This window comes from Meles meles, chromosome 9, assembly GCF_922984935.1.
Source record: "Meles meles chromosome 9, mMelMel3.1 paternal haplotype, whole genome shotgun sequence".
NCBI classification, from domain to species: Eukaryota; Metazoa; Chordata; class Mammalia; order Carnivora; family Mustelidae; genus Meles; species Meles meles.
This window is the reverse complement of record NC_060074.1, coordinates 41,750,069-41,769,055: the sequence shown is the minus strand read 5'-3', so window position 1 is coordinate 41,769,055 and position 18,987 is coordinate 41,750,069. Positions and strand designations below refer to the sequence as shown.

General features: G+C 50.9%; 1 protein-coding gene across 1 annotated transcript; it reads left to right on the top strand.

The window, feature by feature from the left end:
• Positions 1-64: 64 nt before the first annotated feature.
• On the top strand, positions 65-17,090 carry LOC123950691 (Holliday junction recognition protein). The gene is made up of 9 exons (XM_046018942.1): positions 65-200; positions 570-636; positions 3,135-3,190; positions 6,012-6,114; positions 8,571-8,632; positions 9,940-10,032; positions 11,040-11,118; positions 12,891-14,460; positions 16,644-17,090. Exons 1-9 carry the CDS (start codon positions 105-107, stop codon positions 16,684-16,686), a joined length of 2,169 nt encoding a protein of 722 aa, XP_045874898.1. The 5' UTR covers positions 65-104; the 3' UTR covers positions 16,687-17,090.
• The last annotated feature ends 1,897 nt before the right edge of the window (positions 17,091-18,987 follow it).

The following is an 18,987-nucleotide window of genomic DNA, read 5'->3' as shown; positions in this document are numbered from 1 at the left end:
GTCGGAAGGGCAGGCAGAACGGACGGGAGTAGCTATTTGAACGGGTCGCGGGAGGGGCTGCGGTTCTGCTTCCCGCTGGAGTAGGGTGTGGGTCTCGGGCGGGCATGGAGGACCAGCTCCTCGGGGAGGACGCGCTGCTGTGGCAGCTCCGGGACAGCCGCCGCCGCTTCCAGAGGCACATGCAGCGACTGATAGAAAAGGTACGGCACCCCCCCAACACAGGCCCGCTGGAGTGGGGGGATCGGGGCGCGAGGCCGACGGGGGAAAACGGGGTTGGGAGCTGGAGTGAGGATGGAGGCGGCGGAGCGCTGGGCCAATGGGGCGGGAAGGGTAGGGGAGACGGGGGTGTAGAGGAGGAAGTGGGGTTGGGGAGACGGGATTGGGGGGCTGGGATGGAGAGGGAGGGAGCTTGGGGGGGTTCTTCCAGACTTCCGAGGGGCGAGAGGGAAGGAGCTTGGGGTGGGGGAGGGTTCTTCCAGACTTCTAGCCTCGCGCTGGCGTCTCCTCCGCCCGGGTCAGGGCCTCCTCGTGGCCCTCGGACCTGACCAGACGCCCTGTCTCTCCCGCAGTACAACCAGCCCTTCGAGGATGCCCCGCTGGTGCAGATGTCCACGCTGACCTATGAGACACCCCAGGGTACGAGTCCTCCCCACCTTCTGAGTGTTTAAGCGTGTGAACAGAATAGTGTCTTCCCAGAGCGTGAAATCCCGTCCCTGCTCTCTCATGAAAATAAACTGTGCTCACCTAGTAGAAATTAAAGCATTACTAATTCCCTTGAACCTATAAGTTACTTAAATTACTTATTTCCGGCAGAATTACTTATTAAAACAGAATTCTGCAGACCCCTCGATGCATGCCTCTGCTTGGTCGCTTATTCTGTCCGCTTGGGCTGGTTGCTTTAACAGTGGAGGCCGTGTCTCTGTTTCTTCATCTGTCACATGGGAAGATGATAATACCTACTTCGTGGTGACTTTTGAAGTTACATGAGTGAGTTTGTGGAGTTCTTGGAACAGGGCCCAGCCCTCATAAACACTCGTATTGACTGTTATTTGACCTATCTGACTGGGAGTATTAACTGTCCTCCTGAGGCTCTGAGCTCTCGGAACGTGACGAGAAGGAGCCATTCTGTTTAGTGGTTGATGCTGTAAGCTGACTTACATCCCACAGAGTCTCTTTGCTAACTAGGTGAAGACGTCAGTTTCGCCCACTCAGTCTTATTCCCAGCTCATTCAGACCCACTAGTGAAGGCAAATCTCACATCCAGCTCTGCTGTGCATTGGACAGGCAGGCCCTAGAAGTTTCATAGGACCAGCTTCTGAAGTTAAATAAAGGGTTAGCTGTCTGCCTTTTTAGCTGAGCCAGCCACCCGTGGGTGAAAAGTTTATGAAGACAGAAGCTAAGATATTCCGGCTCCAGGTTTCACTTCTCTCTGTCGAGCGATGATAATCGCTTTCCGGCGTTTTGAGTAAGATGAAGTATAGTGACAGGTGGTGACAAATCTAACCTTGAGGGCAGGACATGGGGCCATGTAGGAATCTTTCCTAAGGGTGCCATCAGCAGGCTTCACTCTGTTCTTGTGCACCATCTCTGCAAGGATGGGCAGTGTCTGGAGCATTCTGGCCCCTCCACATACCTAGTAGAGCACCACGAACTCCACCAGTGAAGCCCACTCTGACTCCAGTTTGAGGAGAGCAGTAGTTGAAGCATCTACACAGCCTGACAGCACTCCTACTCAGAGCACCAAGGCCTCCTGGAGAACTTGTTATAGCACAGATTCCTGGGGCCTCTGGCAGCAATGCTGGGTGTGGATTCAGTGGATCTCAGGAGCTCCTGGCTGATGATAGCATGGTTCCCCGGACCTATTGCTTAGCCTGAGGAGGTACTTTCTGATTAGAGCTAGTGGACCACCTTGCGGCAAAAGTTCCCAATTTAAGGCAACAGCACAGGATGTAGAGTGTAGCTAAACTCCCACACTTGTGGTGGTGAAGACAGTAGGAGAATAATAGTTGTTCACATGTGTTGACCACTCACCGTGTGCCCTGTGCTTCTGAGAGTCTCATGTTTTGGATTCTCAGCAGCCCTTTGAGGTAGGTACTAGTCCTAGGATCATTGTTTCATAGCAGAGATGCAGCAGAAAGAGGTTAGGAAACTAGCCCGGTGTCACTTTGCCGCTTAACTTGAGTTAGCAAAGCCTTAACTTGAGTTAGCATACTTGCTAAGTATCACTCTGTTCTGCAAAGGCCACATGGTGCAGTGGGCAGGAGCACAGAGAGTCACTGCCCTGGATTCACAGCCTGGCCCCACCAGTTGGCTGAGCAGCCTGAGCAGCCTGGGCTTGGTGACTTGACCTACTTCTTGCCTCTGTGTCTCCATCTGTACAGTGAACTTGGTGAGTGCCAACCTCCTAGAGAGTTAGGATTTCTCTACAAGTTCCATAGATGTGAGTTGTGAATACTAATTGTGATATATGTGGGAAGTGTTTGGGATAGAGCCTGGATCACTGTAAGCACTGTGTATCATCATTAGCAACCATCTCAACTGAACGATCCCTTCTTATTCACTCTGAATTTACCTGGGGGCAAATGGAGGTTTAGGAAGAGATCAAGTATTCTGGCCCAGGTCTGCTAACTAGTAAGTGGCAGGACTCCCAAATCTCAGCATTCACCCGCATGCTTAGGCCTTGCTCTGTACTCTGCTTAGGCCTTGCTCTGTACTCGTAGACTTCCCTCAGAAAGCACTCCGAACATGGGGTAGAGAGGTTACCCTCAAACAGTGCTTCCGGTCTACGTGTAATATATAGTTTGCTCTCAATATATCTATTTTAAGGATAATACTTGGCATATGTGTGTTCTTTATCCCCATTTAACTCTGGCTCAGTGACAGAACTGGATGAGCTGTTGCCTCTTGGATAGGAGAGTTTCATTAACAACAGGTGTTAGTCTAATCTTAATTTTTTAAAAAAAACCTTCAACTCCACAAAGATGAAAAACAACAGAATATCAGAAGTAAGCCATGCTTTCAGTGTTGTATCTGTCTTTTGCCTGCCACTTTGGTTTTCTTTGACACAGATTGAACAGAAATTCAGCGGTCAGGATTGCTTATGTGGTAATTTTAATTTTATTTCTTTTCTGAAGGATTGAGAATTTGGGGTGGAGGACTGGTAAAGGAGAGAAACAAAGGACACATCCAGGTATTTAATGTCAAATTTTATCTCCAACACAAGCTACCATGCAGGAATACCGATGTGAATGAAGGTGTGGGTCAGCTATGGCTGCGCCGGGATTCCCCGGAGATTGCCGCGGGGCTCCTGATCTCTGGCTTTCTTTCTCACCCGAGGTACCCCCCATTTTCCTCTAAGGATTTCCTGAGAAGCTTTGCTTCTGTTGGTTGTCAGGTACCAGAAGGAGCTGTCCCCGTTTCCTCTGCTCTAAGGCCTAAGGGCTCTTGACAACAGCCCCATGGGCAGGGCTGGCTGGAGGGAGAAACCCGTTCCTGCCCCAGCTGCAGCCATAGCTGTGAGCTTACTTTGTTGGGTCCTTGCAGAAAAGACCCGAACCAGTTGCTTTGAGGAAACATGCCTCTTTTCTCTTCTGCAAAGGGAAGAGATTAGGGAGAGGGTGCAGGATCACGCCTCTTTCCCCCATGGAATTCCCTTCCAAAACCCCGGTGTGGTTTTCCTGAATTTATCTGTGGACACTGAGACAGGTGGCCTGCTGTGTTCATGGGAGGAGCCAACACAGTTTGTCTTCCCACTGGGAGACCCACAGAGTCTTGCCACAGTAATTTTTGCAAGGACGTCTGGGATCCCCTTAATGACTGCTTCTCAGCCAAGAAGCCTGTGCCCCAGAATGAAAACGTCAGGGTTAGGATTCCCAAACCATTAACAGGAATTCTGAAATAAAATTTCTTCCTGATTATTTTCATCACACACATCATGTATTTGGTTGTAGAAATATTAGAGATACATGTAACTATTAAAATCAACCTAACTTCTACAGTCACTCATGATATTTTAGTATAATGTAATTCCTGTTTATAATACGCATGTTTTTTCACCCTCTTTTTTCCAAATAATATATGTTGTGAACATTTTTTTTCATCATCCATTGTATCACTCAATTACCTTTTTTTCAAAACTGCTCTCATGGGTAGGCATTTAGCTGTTTGCACCTTCCTTTATTATAAACTGGGATCGGCACACTTCCGACAAAGGGCCAGATGAGAAGTATTTTAGGCTTTGCTGGCTGTGTGTTTCCAGCTACTCTGCTCTGTATTAGGAGGGGAAGTCTCCTGTATGCCATACATGAACAGGCATGGCTGTGTTCCCGTGAGCTTTATAAGACCCCTGTTATAAAAACCCCTTGAAGGACCATCCTTGCGTTTTCCCAGGGCCTATACTACCCCTTATCTAGTAGACGCCAGGAGGTGCGATCATCAGGTCAAAGGATTTGCACTCTAAATTATGCTTAGTAATGATGCCCACCAATCAGACCAGTATTTGAATGGCCTGGGTAGCCAAGTGTTTTCATCTGCACGTTTATTTAAGGTTGTTTTGTTTTGTTTTTTTAAAGATTTTATTTATTTGACAGAGAAAGACACAGCAAGACAGGGAACACAAGCAGGGGGAGTGGGAGAGGGAGAAGCAGGCTTCCAGCTGAGCAGGAAGCCCAGTGTAGGATCATGATCCTTGGATCATGACCTGAGCCGAAGGCAGACACTTAACTGACTGAGCCACCTAGGCGCCCCTATTTAAGGTTTTTGCTTGAAATGTAGGAGCACTGCTGCCTGGGATCTGTGGAATTTTGAGCTCCTATCCTAGGATTAGAAAACTAGGCGTCATCTGTGCTGACCACTCAGACATCTGCAGCCCCCCGAAGTTACGATGTGTGACCGTGCCCAACTCTGCCTTCTTTCCCCAGACAACCAGATACTCAGCTGGCCCCCTATCGCACCCCCAAGATGGTGCCTGGAGGCCGTGGGAGGCAGTAAGCCATGGTGGGCTGTGCGTGTGTTGACCTATCAGTCTGGTCCCAACACAAGGGCTGGGTTCTCTTTGTAGCCCCAGAGCCTCCGACCACTGGGAGGTCAGTGCCCAGGGTTCAGCTTCCCCTAGTTTTCAAATCAAGTTCTGCCTCACCTCCAGACATAGCAGCCACGAAACAGTTCCAGAGGCTCCTCCAGTTCTTCCTGTCTGTTCCAGGTGATTCAGCCCCTCCTCACCTGAGGCAAAGGGGGCGACATTCCCCAAGGCAGGATTCAGTTACCAGGCAGTGTTCACAGTCAGCCACAAAACCCCCTTATCCTGAGGTGGCACCTGCAGGGACAGGCCTCACCATGCTCTGACTCCTGTTCTTGCGAGGTGGGGGAGTTCCTAAGCTCCTTTAGCCAATCTGGTATCTTGAATTCTCACATTTTACGAATGAGAACCCACAGATGGCATTTGTCAGGACTGTTAGCGAGGCCAGAGATAGAGACCAGGCCATAGAGAGCAGCCCAGGGCCCATCGGCTGCCCCCATGGTGTGACCCTGGTCAGGCCAGCTGACTGCCCCTGAGAACTGGCTGTGACACACGGGGTCACAGGCGAGATCACAGGAAGTCCCTCTGGGCCTCTCAGATGTCCAGGTTCTATTCTCTGATCTAGTGACAAGGCTGTCCTGTGGCGTTTGGGTTTTGTATGGCAGCCACACGTGGGCTGCGGTCTGGCCCCTGCGTTCCCGCCTTTGCCCCTCACTTCCGCTGCTCCATCCCTCACCATCCACAATTCACCCTCTGAGTGGCTCTGGGAATAGAAGCCCAGGGCACACCCGGAGGAAGAAAGCTGTTCCTTCTGTGAGAGAGCCTCTACCATCGAAAGGGAGTCTCGAGGCCCTTTACGTGGGAAAGTACTAGAAGTGCCTTTAACCCTGTGCTCTCACGCTAAAGGGAGGATTGTAGGGTTGTACTTCACTGTGGGTTTGAAGTGTGTTGTCACTGAGTCGAGCCTGTCTTGATCTACTTCTGTGCTTTTGAGGACTCCCTGGTGGAGACAGTCTGCAGGAGCGATGGTGGCCTCACGGAAGCCAGCACCAGAGGTCCGGCATCCCCTGTGCCTGGCACACAGGTCCTGGCAGTGGGTGAGTAACCCTGTGCTAGGTGGCGGGGTCGGGAGGGGCACAGGTCCAGTACAGCATTCGAAGTCCAGATCCCTCACTAGGACTTTTTCCCAGGCTATTTTAAAAACTAGAGCGTCTTAAAGTGCCTGCTAGTTCCTTCTGTCTTGCTTAGTTACATCATGGTTCTTGACACCTAAACAGCCCTCAAACCTTCTTGAGAATGGATGAACACTCTCCCATCCGTTTTTTAACTTATTGCTCCCTCTTAGAAACATCTCGGGAATTTCATAAGACTTCAGATTGGCCCCCACAGGGTGGTGTTTGAACTGCCGACTCCTGTGGGATGTCTTCCTGCCTCTGTGTCACCTTGTCCTCCACGGGGCCGCCGTTCCTGCCCCAGGCCAGTCCCAGACTGCCCAAACCCTGACCCAGCCTGTTTTCTGGGGAATCTGTCTATCACTGCCGCCTTTCTCTCTTTGGCGTCTCCCTCAGCCCTGTGCAGCCCATCAGTGTTGAATGCACTCAGATTTCACCTCAAGCACAGTCGAGCATAGTTGACAGGCCTCCCTGCCCTGTGTCCCTCTCTCTGCATTGGTTTGACTTCCCTTCATGACCCAACTTACAGGAGCTGCCCTTGCTTCCCACCTGCCAGGCACTCCACCGGCTCCATCCTGGCTCCTGACTCCATCTGGAAGGCGGAACTCTCAGTGGTCCCAGCCACCCCGTTGCTGACTCATTGGCATTCTGGGGCTTCTATCCCACTGCCCTCTTGGTAGCTTTTGAAGCTTCTGGAAATCCTGGCTTTAGTCTGTGCTGTGGGTTTTCTTCCTCCCCCCCCCCCCCGCCCCCCAACCCCTTCTGCCAGCCCACCTCCCCTCTCTCCCAGATGCCCTTTTTTGAGATTGGTCTGAGCCCCTCACTCTGGTGCAACCCCTAACCCAGACCCTGTCAGCCTTTCTTCTCAGTCTAAACTTGGCATATTTAAACTGAAAAGGCCAACCAGAATAATTGTCCTTGGCACATCTGTAGTATGAGCCAGAAACCCAGCCCCACCTTCCCTCCCTGTGCCTCTGCCTCCCCTTGTCCCTCATGTAGCTCTGCCCCCATGCCCCGCCACACCCCCACAGCACCAACCCTGCCCCTGCTGGCACCTACGACAGCACCCCTCCGGGCACGCCGCTTCTCTGCTCAAAGCACGGCAGTGGCTTCCTGTTGCTCTTGGATGAAGAGCAGAATCCTGGCCTGCCCACCGTGTTTCACTGCCCCCAGGAAGCCCCCTGATCCCCAGATCAGAACAGACCCCCACCCTCACCCAGGCTCCAAACACCAGCTCTTCTCCAGATAGCAGTTAACCAGACTGTAGGTCTGTAATGTCAGACTTTGTAACTGGCCCCAAACCCCCATCTCCTGCTGGCGCTGGTCCTCCACAGGCTTCGTGTGCTCTGCCCAGCTCTCACCAGCAGCTCACCTGCTCCAGGCCAGCTGTAAAAATGGATTCAGTCCTTCAGAGTACACAGGGCGGTCTTGCCAAGTAAAACTAGGAAGACCTTAATGAAGGTGTTTACTCATTGATCCCAACTGCATCTCCACAAATCCTTAGTTCCATGAGTTTCTGGACTGCTTGAAATAATTAGAATGGTTATCCCAGAGCTGCACTGTCCAACATGATGGCACACACTGCCGGTGGATAGTCAAATGAATTGAAAATTAAATAAAATTTAACTTAAAGTTCCCCAGCCTCACAGCCACATTCCAAGTGCTCGCCAGCCACACTGTGGCTGACATAGCAGACAGCAGGGAGGTAGACAACAGCCCTGGGCCACAGTGACTCTGCTCCTAGAATCAGAGGCCATTGAAGGAGCTCAAGGTGATAGAAGGCTTCTCCAGGAGCACCTGAGTGGCTCAGGCGGTTGGGCATCTAACTTGGTCTCAGGTCATGATCTCAGGGTCCTGGGATCGAGCCCCACATTGGGCTCTGCCCTCAGCAAAGTGTCTGCTTCTCCCTTTCCCTCTCCCCTCCTTCAGCTCCTGCATAGGCTCTCCCTCAAATAAATAAATCAAATCTTTTTTTTAATAAGATTTGATTTATTTATTTGACAGAGAGGGAACATAAGCAGGGGGAGGGGGAGAGGGAGAAGCAGGCTTCCAGCTGAGCAGGGAGCCTGATGTGGGCCTCGATCCCAAAACCCTGGGATCATGACCTAAGCCAAAGGCAGACGCTTAAGGACTGAGCCACCAGGCACTCAATAAATAAAATCTTAAAAAAAAAAAAGAAGAAAGAAATCTGCTTCTCCAGTCATATTCCTGCTCTGATGGGTTTGTTGCATTGCTAGTAATCAGGACAGCGACTGATGGCTGTGTCCTTATTAAAGGGAGCACTCTAGAACATACTCTAATGGTGCAAACACTATCCTTAAGAGAAAATGCAAGGTTTCTTTAAAATGCTGATTGAAATTTCCTTTTTTTTTTGCTTCCAGATTCAAAAAACAATGATGATGCATCTTTATATCAGGAAGAAGTGATTGCTGGGTCCTTCATGGTAAGACCCACCTGTTAGAATGAAGGGACCGAGCCTGGGCTCAGGGGTACAAGAGCATGTCCTCATTTCCAGTATATTTCTTGTCCTCTTTAGACTCGCTCTTTGCTAATACCACCCCTCACGTCTCTGATCCTCCTTCAGATCCCGTAAGGCAGCGAAGGCCTTCTCCTGTCTAGCACATGGCAGCCTTCACTGCCCCAGTTCAAGCCTGGTTTACTGAACTTAAAGAAAATGTTGGATGATGTTCCATCTGCACATAGACCCATCACAGTTCACCATGCACCCATACCCTTGATCGTGATATTGAAAGTTGGTTCTAAGTTGGCCTTTGCCTAAGAGGCAGTGTCATAAGGAAGTTGTTTCCCCAGAGTGTTTCCAGGTCAGCCCTTGGAAGCCCATGTCGTCATGAGGTCACGTCATCAGGCCATTGATCTGTGTGCCACCCAGAGTGGCCCAGTGGTCCCAGAACCACCTCTCTCTTCTCCACCCGTCAGGATCCGATCTCACCTTCCCTCCATTGGGAGACACGAGAATAAGCAGAGAACTTAGTCTAGTGGGGTGTCTTTCCTGGCCCTAGTGTCAGATGCTGGAAGAGCTCACATGTGGGTTTTTCCCTAAAATTGCTGTTTTCATCCAGAGTTTGCCATATGCCCAGTTTGACTTTTTAGTGTCTAACTAAAATGGTCTGTGACCCTGGGGGAGGATGGAGGGTACTTTTTAAAATGTTACATAGGGGTGGCAGTGAAGGGGAAGTAGGTGATCCCAGCAATAAGAAACATCCTGGACAGTGTGTTTTTGTCTTATCCCCTTTATCCCCCATCGGCTTCCCACTCCAGTGCAGAGTGAAGGTCGACACGCCCTCTCCCCCGTGCTTGGCAGAAGGGGAACGGAGAGGCCGCCGTTCTGCCCCCTTAGCCAAAACATTGAACATCGTTTCTCGTAAACGTACTAATCGGGGCTGATTCTCACAGTTGAGTCCTGAACTCACCTAAGAATACTCAGATTGTTTTAAATTATTTTCTGTTCTAGGAATGCTGTCCTAAACCTCCACAGACTTCTCTTTTTTTGTCTTTTTTTACTTTCTTTTGGATGGTTGCCCCTGGGTAAATGATCTAAAGTTCGATTTCTGAGTCCAAAGGCTTTTCAGAGGATCTGGACCACTTTGCACTAACAGCAAAGAGCGAAAAGTGACTTTGAAGCACTTCATTTACTGATGTGTAGTTAATGAACTTGCCAGTTTGTTCCAGCACCCAAGAGCTCATCCAGACCCAAAAGCTCTTACGAATACTGATTCACTTCTGTATCAGCCTGCAGTGCCTTGGAGCCCTTTGAAAAACGAGTTAAGGAGGAAATACTTGACCCAGGTGGATGTTCTGCTCCAGGATGAAGGACGATCAGAGGTAACGTGCTTCCTGGCGTGCATCTTCTGATTGAATCCTAGAGACACAAGGAGGCCCATCAATCAGGTTCTTGCTTACTCTCCGTGGAGCCCAGAAGGAACCTCCCAAGCAAATGTTTAGAAACCATATCATTCCCGGGCTGCAGATTTCCACTCTCCTTGAGGAAGCGCTCCAGGTCCTTGGGGGCAGCAGGGATCAGGGAAGCTCGTGGGATGCGTCCTCCATTGCCCTCTGTTCTGGAGCAGCTCCCAGAAATGTAAGGGCCCCACCTTGGGGGCAGTGGTGGGGAAGCAGCAGCTCCCTGCTCCCCGTGGCTCTGGGGTGACCAGGCTGGCACCAGCAGCAAGTGCCCTCTGCACCTGACCTGCGGTTGTGTCACGGGGGTCTGTGCTGAGGTCTGGGCTGCCCCACCGGGCCCTTGCCCAAGGTGGGTGCCCACCACACTCCCCCACAGCCAGTCTCCCAGAACTTGGTCTGACAGAGCAAGGACGCCAGCTCTAGCTTTCCTAGTTCTGTCAGGGTCTTCTCATAAAGGACATTTTCATATCCAGTAACTAGGAGGTACGTGATGTGGGATGAGTGATTTATCTCAAAGGCAGCAAACTTCACAGGAACATGGACTTTTTCTTATTGTGTTGCTGACCAATGAGAAGGCCATGGCTGAGGACCAGTGAATTGGTGGATGTACTGGAAATGGCCTTTCCCTTTATCCTAGAGCAGCAGGGGGTGGGGTCCTGGCAGATGGGTGGCAGCAATGAGCCTCTGGGGGGGATCCCCTGAGGGTCACATGGACAAGCTCCTAGATTTTACTAAGACACCTCTTCCCACCACTGCTGGAGGCTGCAGCCACTGGGATTGTGGTCACACTTGTCACATCTGCTGCTGAGTTCAGACCCAGGGCCTCTGGATGGGGAGGAGCAGCTCTCACACCATTCTGCGGGGCCTGGCACTAGCGGTGGGGGACAGCTTAGGACGCCCCCACGTGTTAAATCATGCTTTGATTTCAGTGTTCTGACGATGGAGATGGAGAGGACACCCATGTGACACTGAGTCCTTCCTTGGCCTCCCCTGCTGGCCCCGCCCATGGTGAGTATGACATAGAAACTTGGCATGAACCGTGTCCCTTCTGCTTATGTGCATGTTTCATTGACATAAACTGTTAGACCAGCACTTAGTAGATAAATTATTCATATTTAACTAATAGACTGCTTTTTTCCTCCGGCACTGCGGCATGCTAATTGCTAATTAGCTCTTTATCCCAACGTACTGTTGTGAAATGTTTGACTCTCTAGAAACACAGGATTCCTACAATAAACATCCTTTGCTTGCATGTAATAATCCACATTTTGTGGCATTTGCTTATCTGCCCACTGCCCCCATGCCCACGCACTGTGTCCATCAACCTGCGTTCACATCTGTGCTGTCCCTAAGTGCTGGCAGGTCTGCTAAGAACAAGGAAACCCCAGGCCTGGGTGGAGCTGTCCTGTGCAGGCCAGAAGGCTCCTGGGCCATCTCCTATCTCATGAATAGTCCTGGCCGCTGGTAGTCTTGCAGAACGTCCCTCAGTTTGGACTTCTCTGGACTTCTTCCAGGTTAAGTTCATGTTAAATATTTTTGGCAAAAATAATGCAGAGATGGCGTGTGTTCTCCAAGGACATCCCGTCACTCTGTCCCATTGTTAGTGACTCTCCAGCCTGGGCACTTGGCTAAGGGAGGACCCTCCCAGGTTTCTCGCTTCCTCAGAGTCATCTGTGGGTACCCCTCTGAGATCACCTGGTTCCCCACAGACCTCCCACGCTGTGGTTTTGGCGTCAGGCCCCAACTCCTGCCTGAGTCAGTGCTGCAAACCCGCCCTATCCTGGTCCTGCCATTCCCCCCGGGTGCACCTGTTGGCATTCTGTAAACAAGCACTGTCTCACTTCTTTCCTGAATTTTGTTCCTCCCTTTATCCCCATATGGTTTTACGTTTAAAAAATTCTAGAATCAATAAGAACTCTTGGACATTTTTTTTCTCTTTTAATTTGCACATATTAGAAGCCACTGGTGCTCAAGTTGTCCCACACACAGGCCATAGGAGCCCTCCTCACGGGTTTCCGTGTCCTCCCGCCTGCCGCGTCAGTTTTGAGTACTTTGTGCCCTTACCCCGACTCCACGGTGGCCCCCCCACCGCTGTGATCGCCAGTGCCAAAACCCTCTGCTCGCCTGGCTGGTCGTGCAGTGCAGAGCTGTTTCAGAGTCACGGCTCCTGCTATCACTTGCACAACAACCTGCTTAAGAAGGTTCCAGAGTTTGAAGCAGCTCTTTGATCCTCACACAGTGTCCCACTGAGGCTACCTGTTCTGAGTACAGTGTTCAAAATCATTTGACTACTTCTTCCTCTTGCCGTTATCATAAATTTGATAAGCACTTGAGTGCTTTCCGGGTCTGTTTTCACTTTTTAGAGTTCTCCCTATCCTTATTGGTTTAATTTTATTTTTTAAATACATAAAACATGGCACATGTGCAAGTCCAGTCCGCATGAAGAGGTGTATCCGGGAGTCCTGTGTTTTCCCTGCCCCCCAGCCCTGCCGGTAACCAGTGTCATTGTTTGGTTTCTCCTGAGACTTTGAAAAAGGCATCCAGCGTGCACACTATCACCTGGGAAGGAAGACCCACTGGGGAAGTTTTGGGGGGAGAGTAGAAGTTTAAGGTCGAGAGCTAGAAAGAAATCTCCGAGAAAAATCTAGTTCTATATTTTCATGGAACTTTCCTCTTTTTTGTCTTGCTTAAAAAAGCCTCGTCCCCATCCACCCTTTAGTTCTGTGGTCTCTGTACCGTCTTGAATGGTGGCACTTTACCTTGTGTGTGTTTTCCTCCAGGAAGCTATGGCCATGTGTCTGGAAGGAGTCCTGGCGGCCCAGTTAAGCCGGCTTCATGGCCTGGGGAGTGCGATCCAGCAGACCTGGCCCTCGTGCCTAAAAGCGACAGTCTCGCCTTCCAGGGGGCTGAGGGGCACAGCCGCTCAAGCAGCCCAGCCTTGGAGGCCGACATCATCTGCGACGTGACCATCAGCGACCTGTATGCCGGCATGCTGCACTCGATGAGCCGGCTGCTGAGCACAAAACCGGCGTGTATCATCTCCACCAAAACCTCATTCATCGCTCACAGCTGGAACACCAGGAGGAGGCACAAGTGTAAGAACAGAATGAACCGGACACAGTGCCGGGGAGCCAGGCTCTCTAGAAGGGCTTCCCAGGAGACACCCCCACCCTGTTCCGAGCCACTGAAGGACGGGGAAGTGTTAAGAGATTGCGAGAACCTTCTAGATGCTTCTGGCTGGAAGGCAGGGGTAGAATTGGGAAAAGGTTTCCCTAAAGTCAACAAACCCAAGATCCACAAATTAGTTCCACGTTGGAAGGAGGAGCTTAAAGGGTTGAAGAGTTTAATGCCTCAGGGGTGTTCATTGACTTACAAGGGAACCCGTACAATGCATCATCTTGGTCAGGAAAATAGACTTATGGCACTAAAATGGTTAATTTCTCCTGTAAAAATCGTTTCCAGACCGAGAATACTGAAGGACAAGGGAGAGAATCGTTACAGGGAAATTGGAATCAAATTTGATAAGCTTCATCAGGAATATTGCCCAAACCCTGGGAAACAGCCCTGCCTGACTTCCCTCCCGGGACCCTCGGCGGTGGCCGTGTACAGGGGTGGTCCAGCGAGCCCTTGCAGCCCCCGGGGCTTAGAAACCCGCAGGCTCAGCAGGTTCCACGAGGCTTTTGAAGACCTGGGTGAACGAGCTATTGGAACAGTGAGATGGAACAGCGAACCCCTGCTAGTGAGGGGTGAGCCTCCCTTGCTTTCAGAGACCAGCTCTGTGCAGAGCCCAGGCTGCTCAGAGCAGACCCTTGACCTTTTTCAAGGAAACCATTTTGAAATACTTAGAAAGTCCATATCTCCCAGCAAAGCCACATCAGTAGCCGGCGGACAGCCTCCAAGCTGTGGAAGGAATCATTTCAATGAAATAAAGGAGAAATTCGACAAGCTTCATCAAATGTATTGCCAACAGTCACCGCAGCGGACACAGGTGCCTTTACGTATAGGAACATCTCCAGATAGAGCAAGCCTGGAAGTTCAGTACCTCAGAGGAGGCACCTTGGAAAAAGCAAACCCAGACTCTGGCTTCCAGGGTCCCCCAAAGCTGTCAGCATCACCCCAGTGGAGCATGGAAAGTCCACTGGGCTCGACCGCACTTGAGGCTCAGCCGTCAATGAGCTTCGTGCTCACTGCCACGAGGGGCCACCAGTCCCCTCCAAAGAGACGCCGATTATCAGATTCCCTGCTGTATGGACAGTGGGCCAGTTCCCAGGATCTATTGTGTGTGGTGGGCCACACCATCCCGTGGCCAGGGGAGAGGCCGGCTCCTGACAGCCCCCCTGGGAAAAGAAGGTGCGTTTCTGTGGGTTAAATATGGGTGTTTTACAGGAGGATTCTTCTATGCTCGTTTTCCAAACTTCCTCCCAAATTCTTTTCCTTCCTCCAAAATGAGCTTTTATATCCAGAACCTGTTTGTGGGTGGGATGTGTCGAGGTGGGGGCTAAAAGGGTTCTTAGCAGGAACATTTTACACACTTCCCACGGCAGTGCATCTGGGGGACTTTTCTAAAAAGCCTAGTAGTGCGCTCTCTGTCCTTGTCAGTTTGTGTCCTTCCTAGCCTCTCCTGGTCCCACTCCGAAAACAGCCGTCCTAAAGCAGAACTGATCTGCAAATAGTGACTTTCCTTTTATTTCTGGACTCCGTGCCAGGGACAGAGCAGGAGCAGCTGGCCTGGGCCACCCGCTGCTGCCCCACGACCCAGTGTTGGGCACGGAGGTCCCACCTCATCCCACAGTCTGGTTTGTGTGGACACTTGAGTCAAGTGTGAATGCGTGTGTGCCGTTCTCTTTTCTCGGGAGAAAAGATGCAAGAAGGCAGGGTGGGGCGAGTCACCGTGGATTGATCACTGTTTTCCCACGAGCACCAGGCTTTCCGGCGCACGCTTCAGTGTTCCCAGGCCGGGGTTTGGGCAATGAGACTCTTCTGAACAAACACACATTTGGGGTCTTATGCGTTGGTGGTGTGGGCAGGTGTGGGCAGGCGAGGTCATGTCGAAACCTTCCTCCTCCCTCCTCACTCCAAGCAGATGGGCGGCCCCCCTCAGTGGCCGTTCAGACGGACCCCATCTCCCCTGAACATCCCATGTTCTCTTTTCCCCACCGTGAACCCATCCCAGGAACCCGCGCGTTCCTCTCAGGGATGAGCCCTGAGCTGTCACTGTCCCAGCCCCTGAGTGACCCCACTGGTCCTTCCCTGCCTTTGCCTAGTCACGCTTCTCGGCATTCAGACCCACATGGCCCCACTCGCAGAGAGTATTTCCCAAAACCTGAGAGGGCTTTGGCTGCAGGTGGGGCTGGGTGCAGGAGAGGACTGGTCCTTCCTGAATGAACACAACCCATAGTAGCCAGTGCCTCTTCAGGGTCAGAATCATGGTCTGGTCTTTTTTCCTTCTGCTTCCACTTCCTCCGGCTGCCCCTGTATCCTCCGGCCTGCTGTCTGGCTTGTCCTCCACTGAAGCCACTGTCCACCAGTGCCCCCAATGGCCACGTCCTGGGGCCTTAACCATGCGGTGACCTCTGTTCCTCCTGACCTGTCCCCTACATCGTCCTGTCCCTCAGCTTCACCTCTGTGGCTTTTCCCACCTCGTCCCCAGATTTGCTGCCATGTCAGGCCACCTGCTGACCCAGCCCCTGGAGTTCAGCGGGGTCACTCCCCCAGCCCTCTTCCACCTCCGCTGCGGCAGACCCACCCTTCCCACCTTCCCAATGACTGGCAGTCTCCTCTCGTTCACCTGCCCAGTGAGGGCTGCCAAGGTCACAGCCATGAGTGATGCCTGGTGCCTGGCAGTGGAGCAGCCAGAAGAGAGCTCAGCCCTCTGGGGGGCCGGCTCCCCTGGAATTTGGTAAGTCATGGTGGCCACGCCATGGAGGCCTCTCACAGTTCCGTCTTAAAGCTGTGACATGAACACACTTAACCATTTTCCACATTTTTCTTCTTTTTCTACTTATATTATAAATCTCTTGAGAAAACGGACTAAATCTTCCTGAGCTGACTACAGAAGGCATATTAATGGCTGATGTCTGAGTCCCCGCCTGGCTATGCAGAACCTTCTCACCCCCTCCTCCCTTAATCCGCAACGACCCCTTTGATGAGATAGGTCTCATCCAACAGGCAGGTTCTGTCTCTTACTCTATAAATAAGGGAGTGTAGCTGAATAGCTGAAGCCTCTCTTGAATCCTGAGTCCGCCCAGGCCCTTGATGCCAGGCCAGCAACCACCTGGTTCCTGGGCATAACCACCAGGTGGCGCTGCTCCTGGAGAAGGGTAACCCTCCAGTGGGTTTTTGCATCCTGGATATGTTTTCTATAGTGGACACACAAATGCTTATATATATATGCATATATATATATATATACGTATGTGCATATATATATATATATGCAGTGGAATAAATACAGAACAGTTAAGGTTTTGGTGGCATGGGAATTCTAGTAGAATTTTACTGAAATCATTTTCCTTGTCTTTTTTTTTCTAAAGGAAAGAACACACCTTTCAAGATGGAAAAGTGACTTTGTACTGAGAAAAATTGAAAGCTAAAGATGTGTAGCCAAGTTATTTTTTTAAGAGTTTGTCCCTCTTCCCCTTTACTCTGTGTGTGTTTAATCCTCAAGAATTGGTGAGAGCTGGCTTCACTTATCTGCCCTTCAAAGCAAATTTCAGTGCAACTTGTCCCTTTGAAATGACTCTGAGTTCTTGGTGTAGAAATTATTTGAATAAAGTTGCTCAATTAAAATTTCTCATGTGATCCTTTATAGGCTTATTTTCCTCGTGTTCTTTTTAAAATGTACACACATCCTCAGAAAGCTCTCCATTCCCAGTCATTAGAGAACCTTGTTTGCTTTAAAACCCATGTCAGCCCCAGACATGAGGGTTTAAGGTTTGAATTAAAAACTAGGGACTTGGTCTCTTCCCTGTTAGCAGGTAGCAAATTAAAACATTAGCTCACCACTGAAAAGTAATTCCTAACATCTTGATGTTTTTAGCTGAAAACATGCTATGTTCAGACAGTCCTGGAATGGTCTCAAACCTTGCAGCCACACGGCATCCCCGACAAAGTATTTGTTCACACCGCCACCACCCCACAACCCCCCACCACACCACCTGCCTCCTAGCCAGCAGGTCTGTGCTACAGTTCTCTGGCCCAGCCAGGCCCTCGCTGCTGGAGAGGCTGGAATAGCAAGGTCACCTAGCAGAAGAAGGCAAGCTAGAAGAGCTCAGGCATGGGTCTTGGGTAATTGACAGGATCTGCCAATAAAGGACGCCATAGACTATATGTGGGATGGTGGGTATTTTTAACATGCCCAGTTTAGTACTACACGTATCCCGTGTCTTGGCTTCACCAAGAGGTGTTTGCGCTTGCCAGGAGCTGATGGGGCCTGGTATCGTATTTCAAGATTCTAGGTAGCTGGTTTCCTCCGTGCTCCTGCTGGGGGTCTGCTGCTAAGGACACGTGCAGCCGCGATCGATTGCGTGCGTGGGCTTACATGTGGCATACATCTAGACATGAGCTGGTCATGGATAGGTGTCTTCAACTCCTCTAATTTTGCCAAGCGGCTTTCCCAAATGGCTATTCCAGTTTGCAGTTTGGTAATAGAAGAGGTCCCATTACTGCCACCAGTGGGTGCCACTCTGGGGGCGCGGGTGGGGGGGGCGGTTTGTGAAACGTATGGCAGTTTGCGTTTCTGGGGAACTGGCTTTTCATTTGCTTTGTTTCTTACTAATCTGGGTATGTCCTGGTTGCCAGTTCAATTATACAAGCCAATCCGGTCTGGAATAAATTGCAAGTAATTTCTTTCTTCCGTCTGTGATGTGTCATTTAACTTCATGGCACCTTACTGTAAAGAAGTTACATTTTAACAGTCAGATAGCCTAACCCTTTGTTTTTTTCTGGCATCTGCTGTTAACTTTTTAGAGAAAACCTAGTCTCAGGATTAAAAACCATAAGAGACTATGGACTCTGAAAAACAACCTGAGGGTTTTGAAGGGTCAGGGGTGGGAGGTTGGGGGAACAGGTGGTGGGTGATGGGGAGGGCACGTTTTGCATGGAGCACTGGGTGTTGTGCAAAAAGAATGAATACTGTTACGCTGAAAAAAAATAAATAAATGTAAAAATACTCGTTCATCTTGCATCTTTGCTTTTCAAATTTAGGTCCACGAACCCTCTAGAGATGTTCTGCACAGGCACGAAGGGGGTAAAGCCTGGTTGTATGCCACCAAAGCTCTTTCCTCCCCGCCTGCCCCAAGTGACATGTCCGATCCTGCCCGAATCGGTGGCCTTTGGGTCTGTCAGCAGCGAGAGCTTCTCAGCACTTGGCAGGAAACACCCTCACGATCTATCCCACGGGAGCTACCAAACAACTGGAAAACCACTGTCCGAGAAGCCGTGCGCACACGGATGGTTCTGTTCCCTGACCAACAGCCCTTTCCCGCCAGTGGGCCAAGGGTGTTGACTGCCCTGGGCGGTCATGGTGGAACAGCCCGCAGTCCCACTCTTCCTGCTCAGGAGACAATTGCAGACAACTCTGCTGCCAGCCTGAGCGTCCCGAAAACTTCCCCTGCTCGCTTCCCCTCTCCCTTGCCTCTTCCTTGGATGTGGCGATCATTTCTCCTTTTTGAGCCTCAGCCAAGTTCTGTTCCGGGCTCTGCTGGGTCCCTGTCCCAACCTGTCCCATCAGGCCCCATCGTGGGAAGAGCAAGGGCAGGCCTGATGCGGTGTCACTTCCCCAAGACACCCCCCGTCATCCCCAGATGAGGTGGCCACTCCCCACACCTCTGCACCCTGGCTGCCGCCCTCCTTAATCAGCTGCCTATCATGGTCCCT

Excerpts from the sequence above, each read along its gene's own strand:
- LOC123950691 (XM_046018942.1), top strand. The coding sequence starts at position 105 with ATGGAGGACCAGCTCCTCGGGGAGGACGCGCTGCTGTGGCAGCTCCGG. Across the intron at positions 11,119-12,890 it reads CCCTGCTGGCCCCGCCCATG|GAAGCTATGGCCATGTGTCT; the intron begins GTGAGTATGACA and ends GTTTTCCTCCAG. Across the intron at positions 14,461-16,643 it reads AGCCCCCCTGGGAAAAGAAG|GAAAGAACACACCTTTCAAG; the intron begins GTGCGTTTCTGT and ends TTTTTTCTAAAG.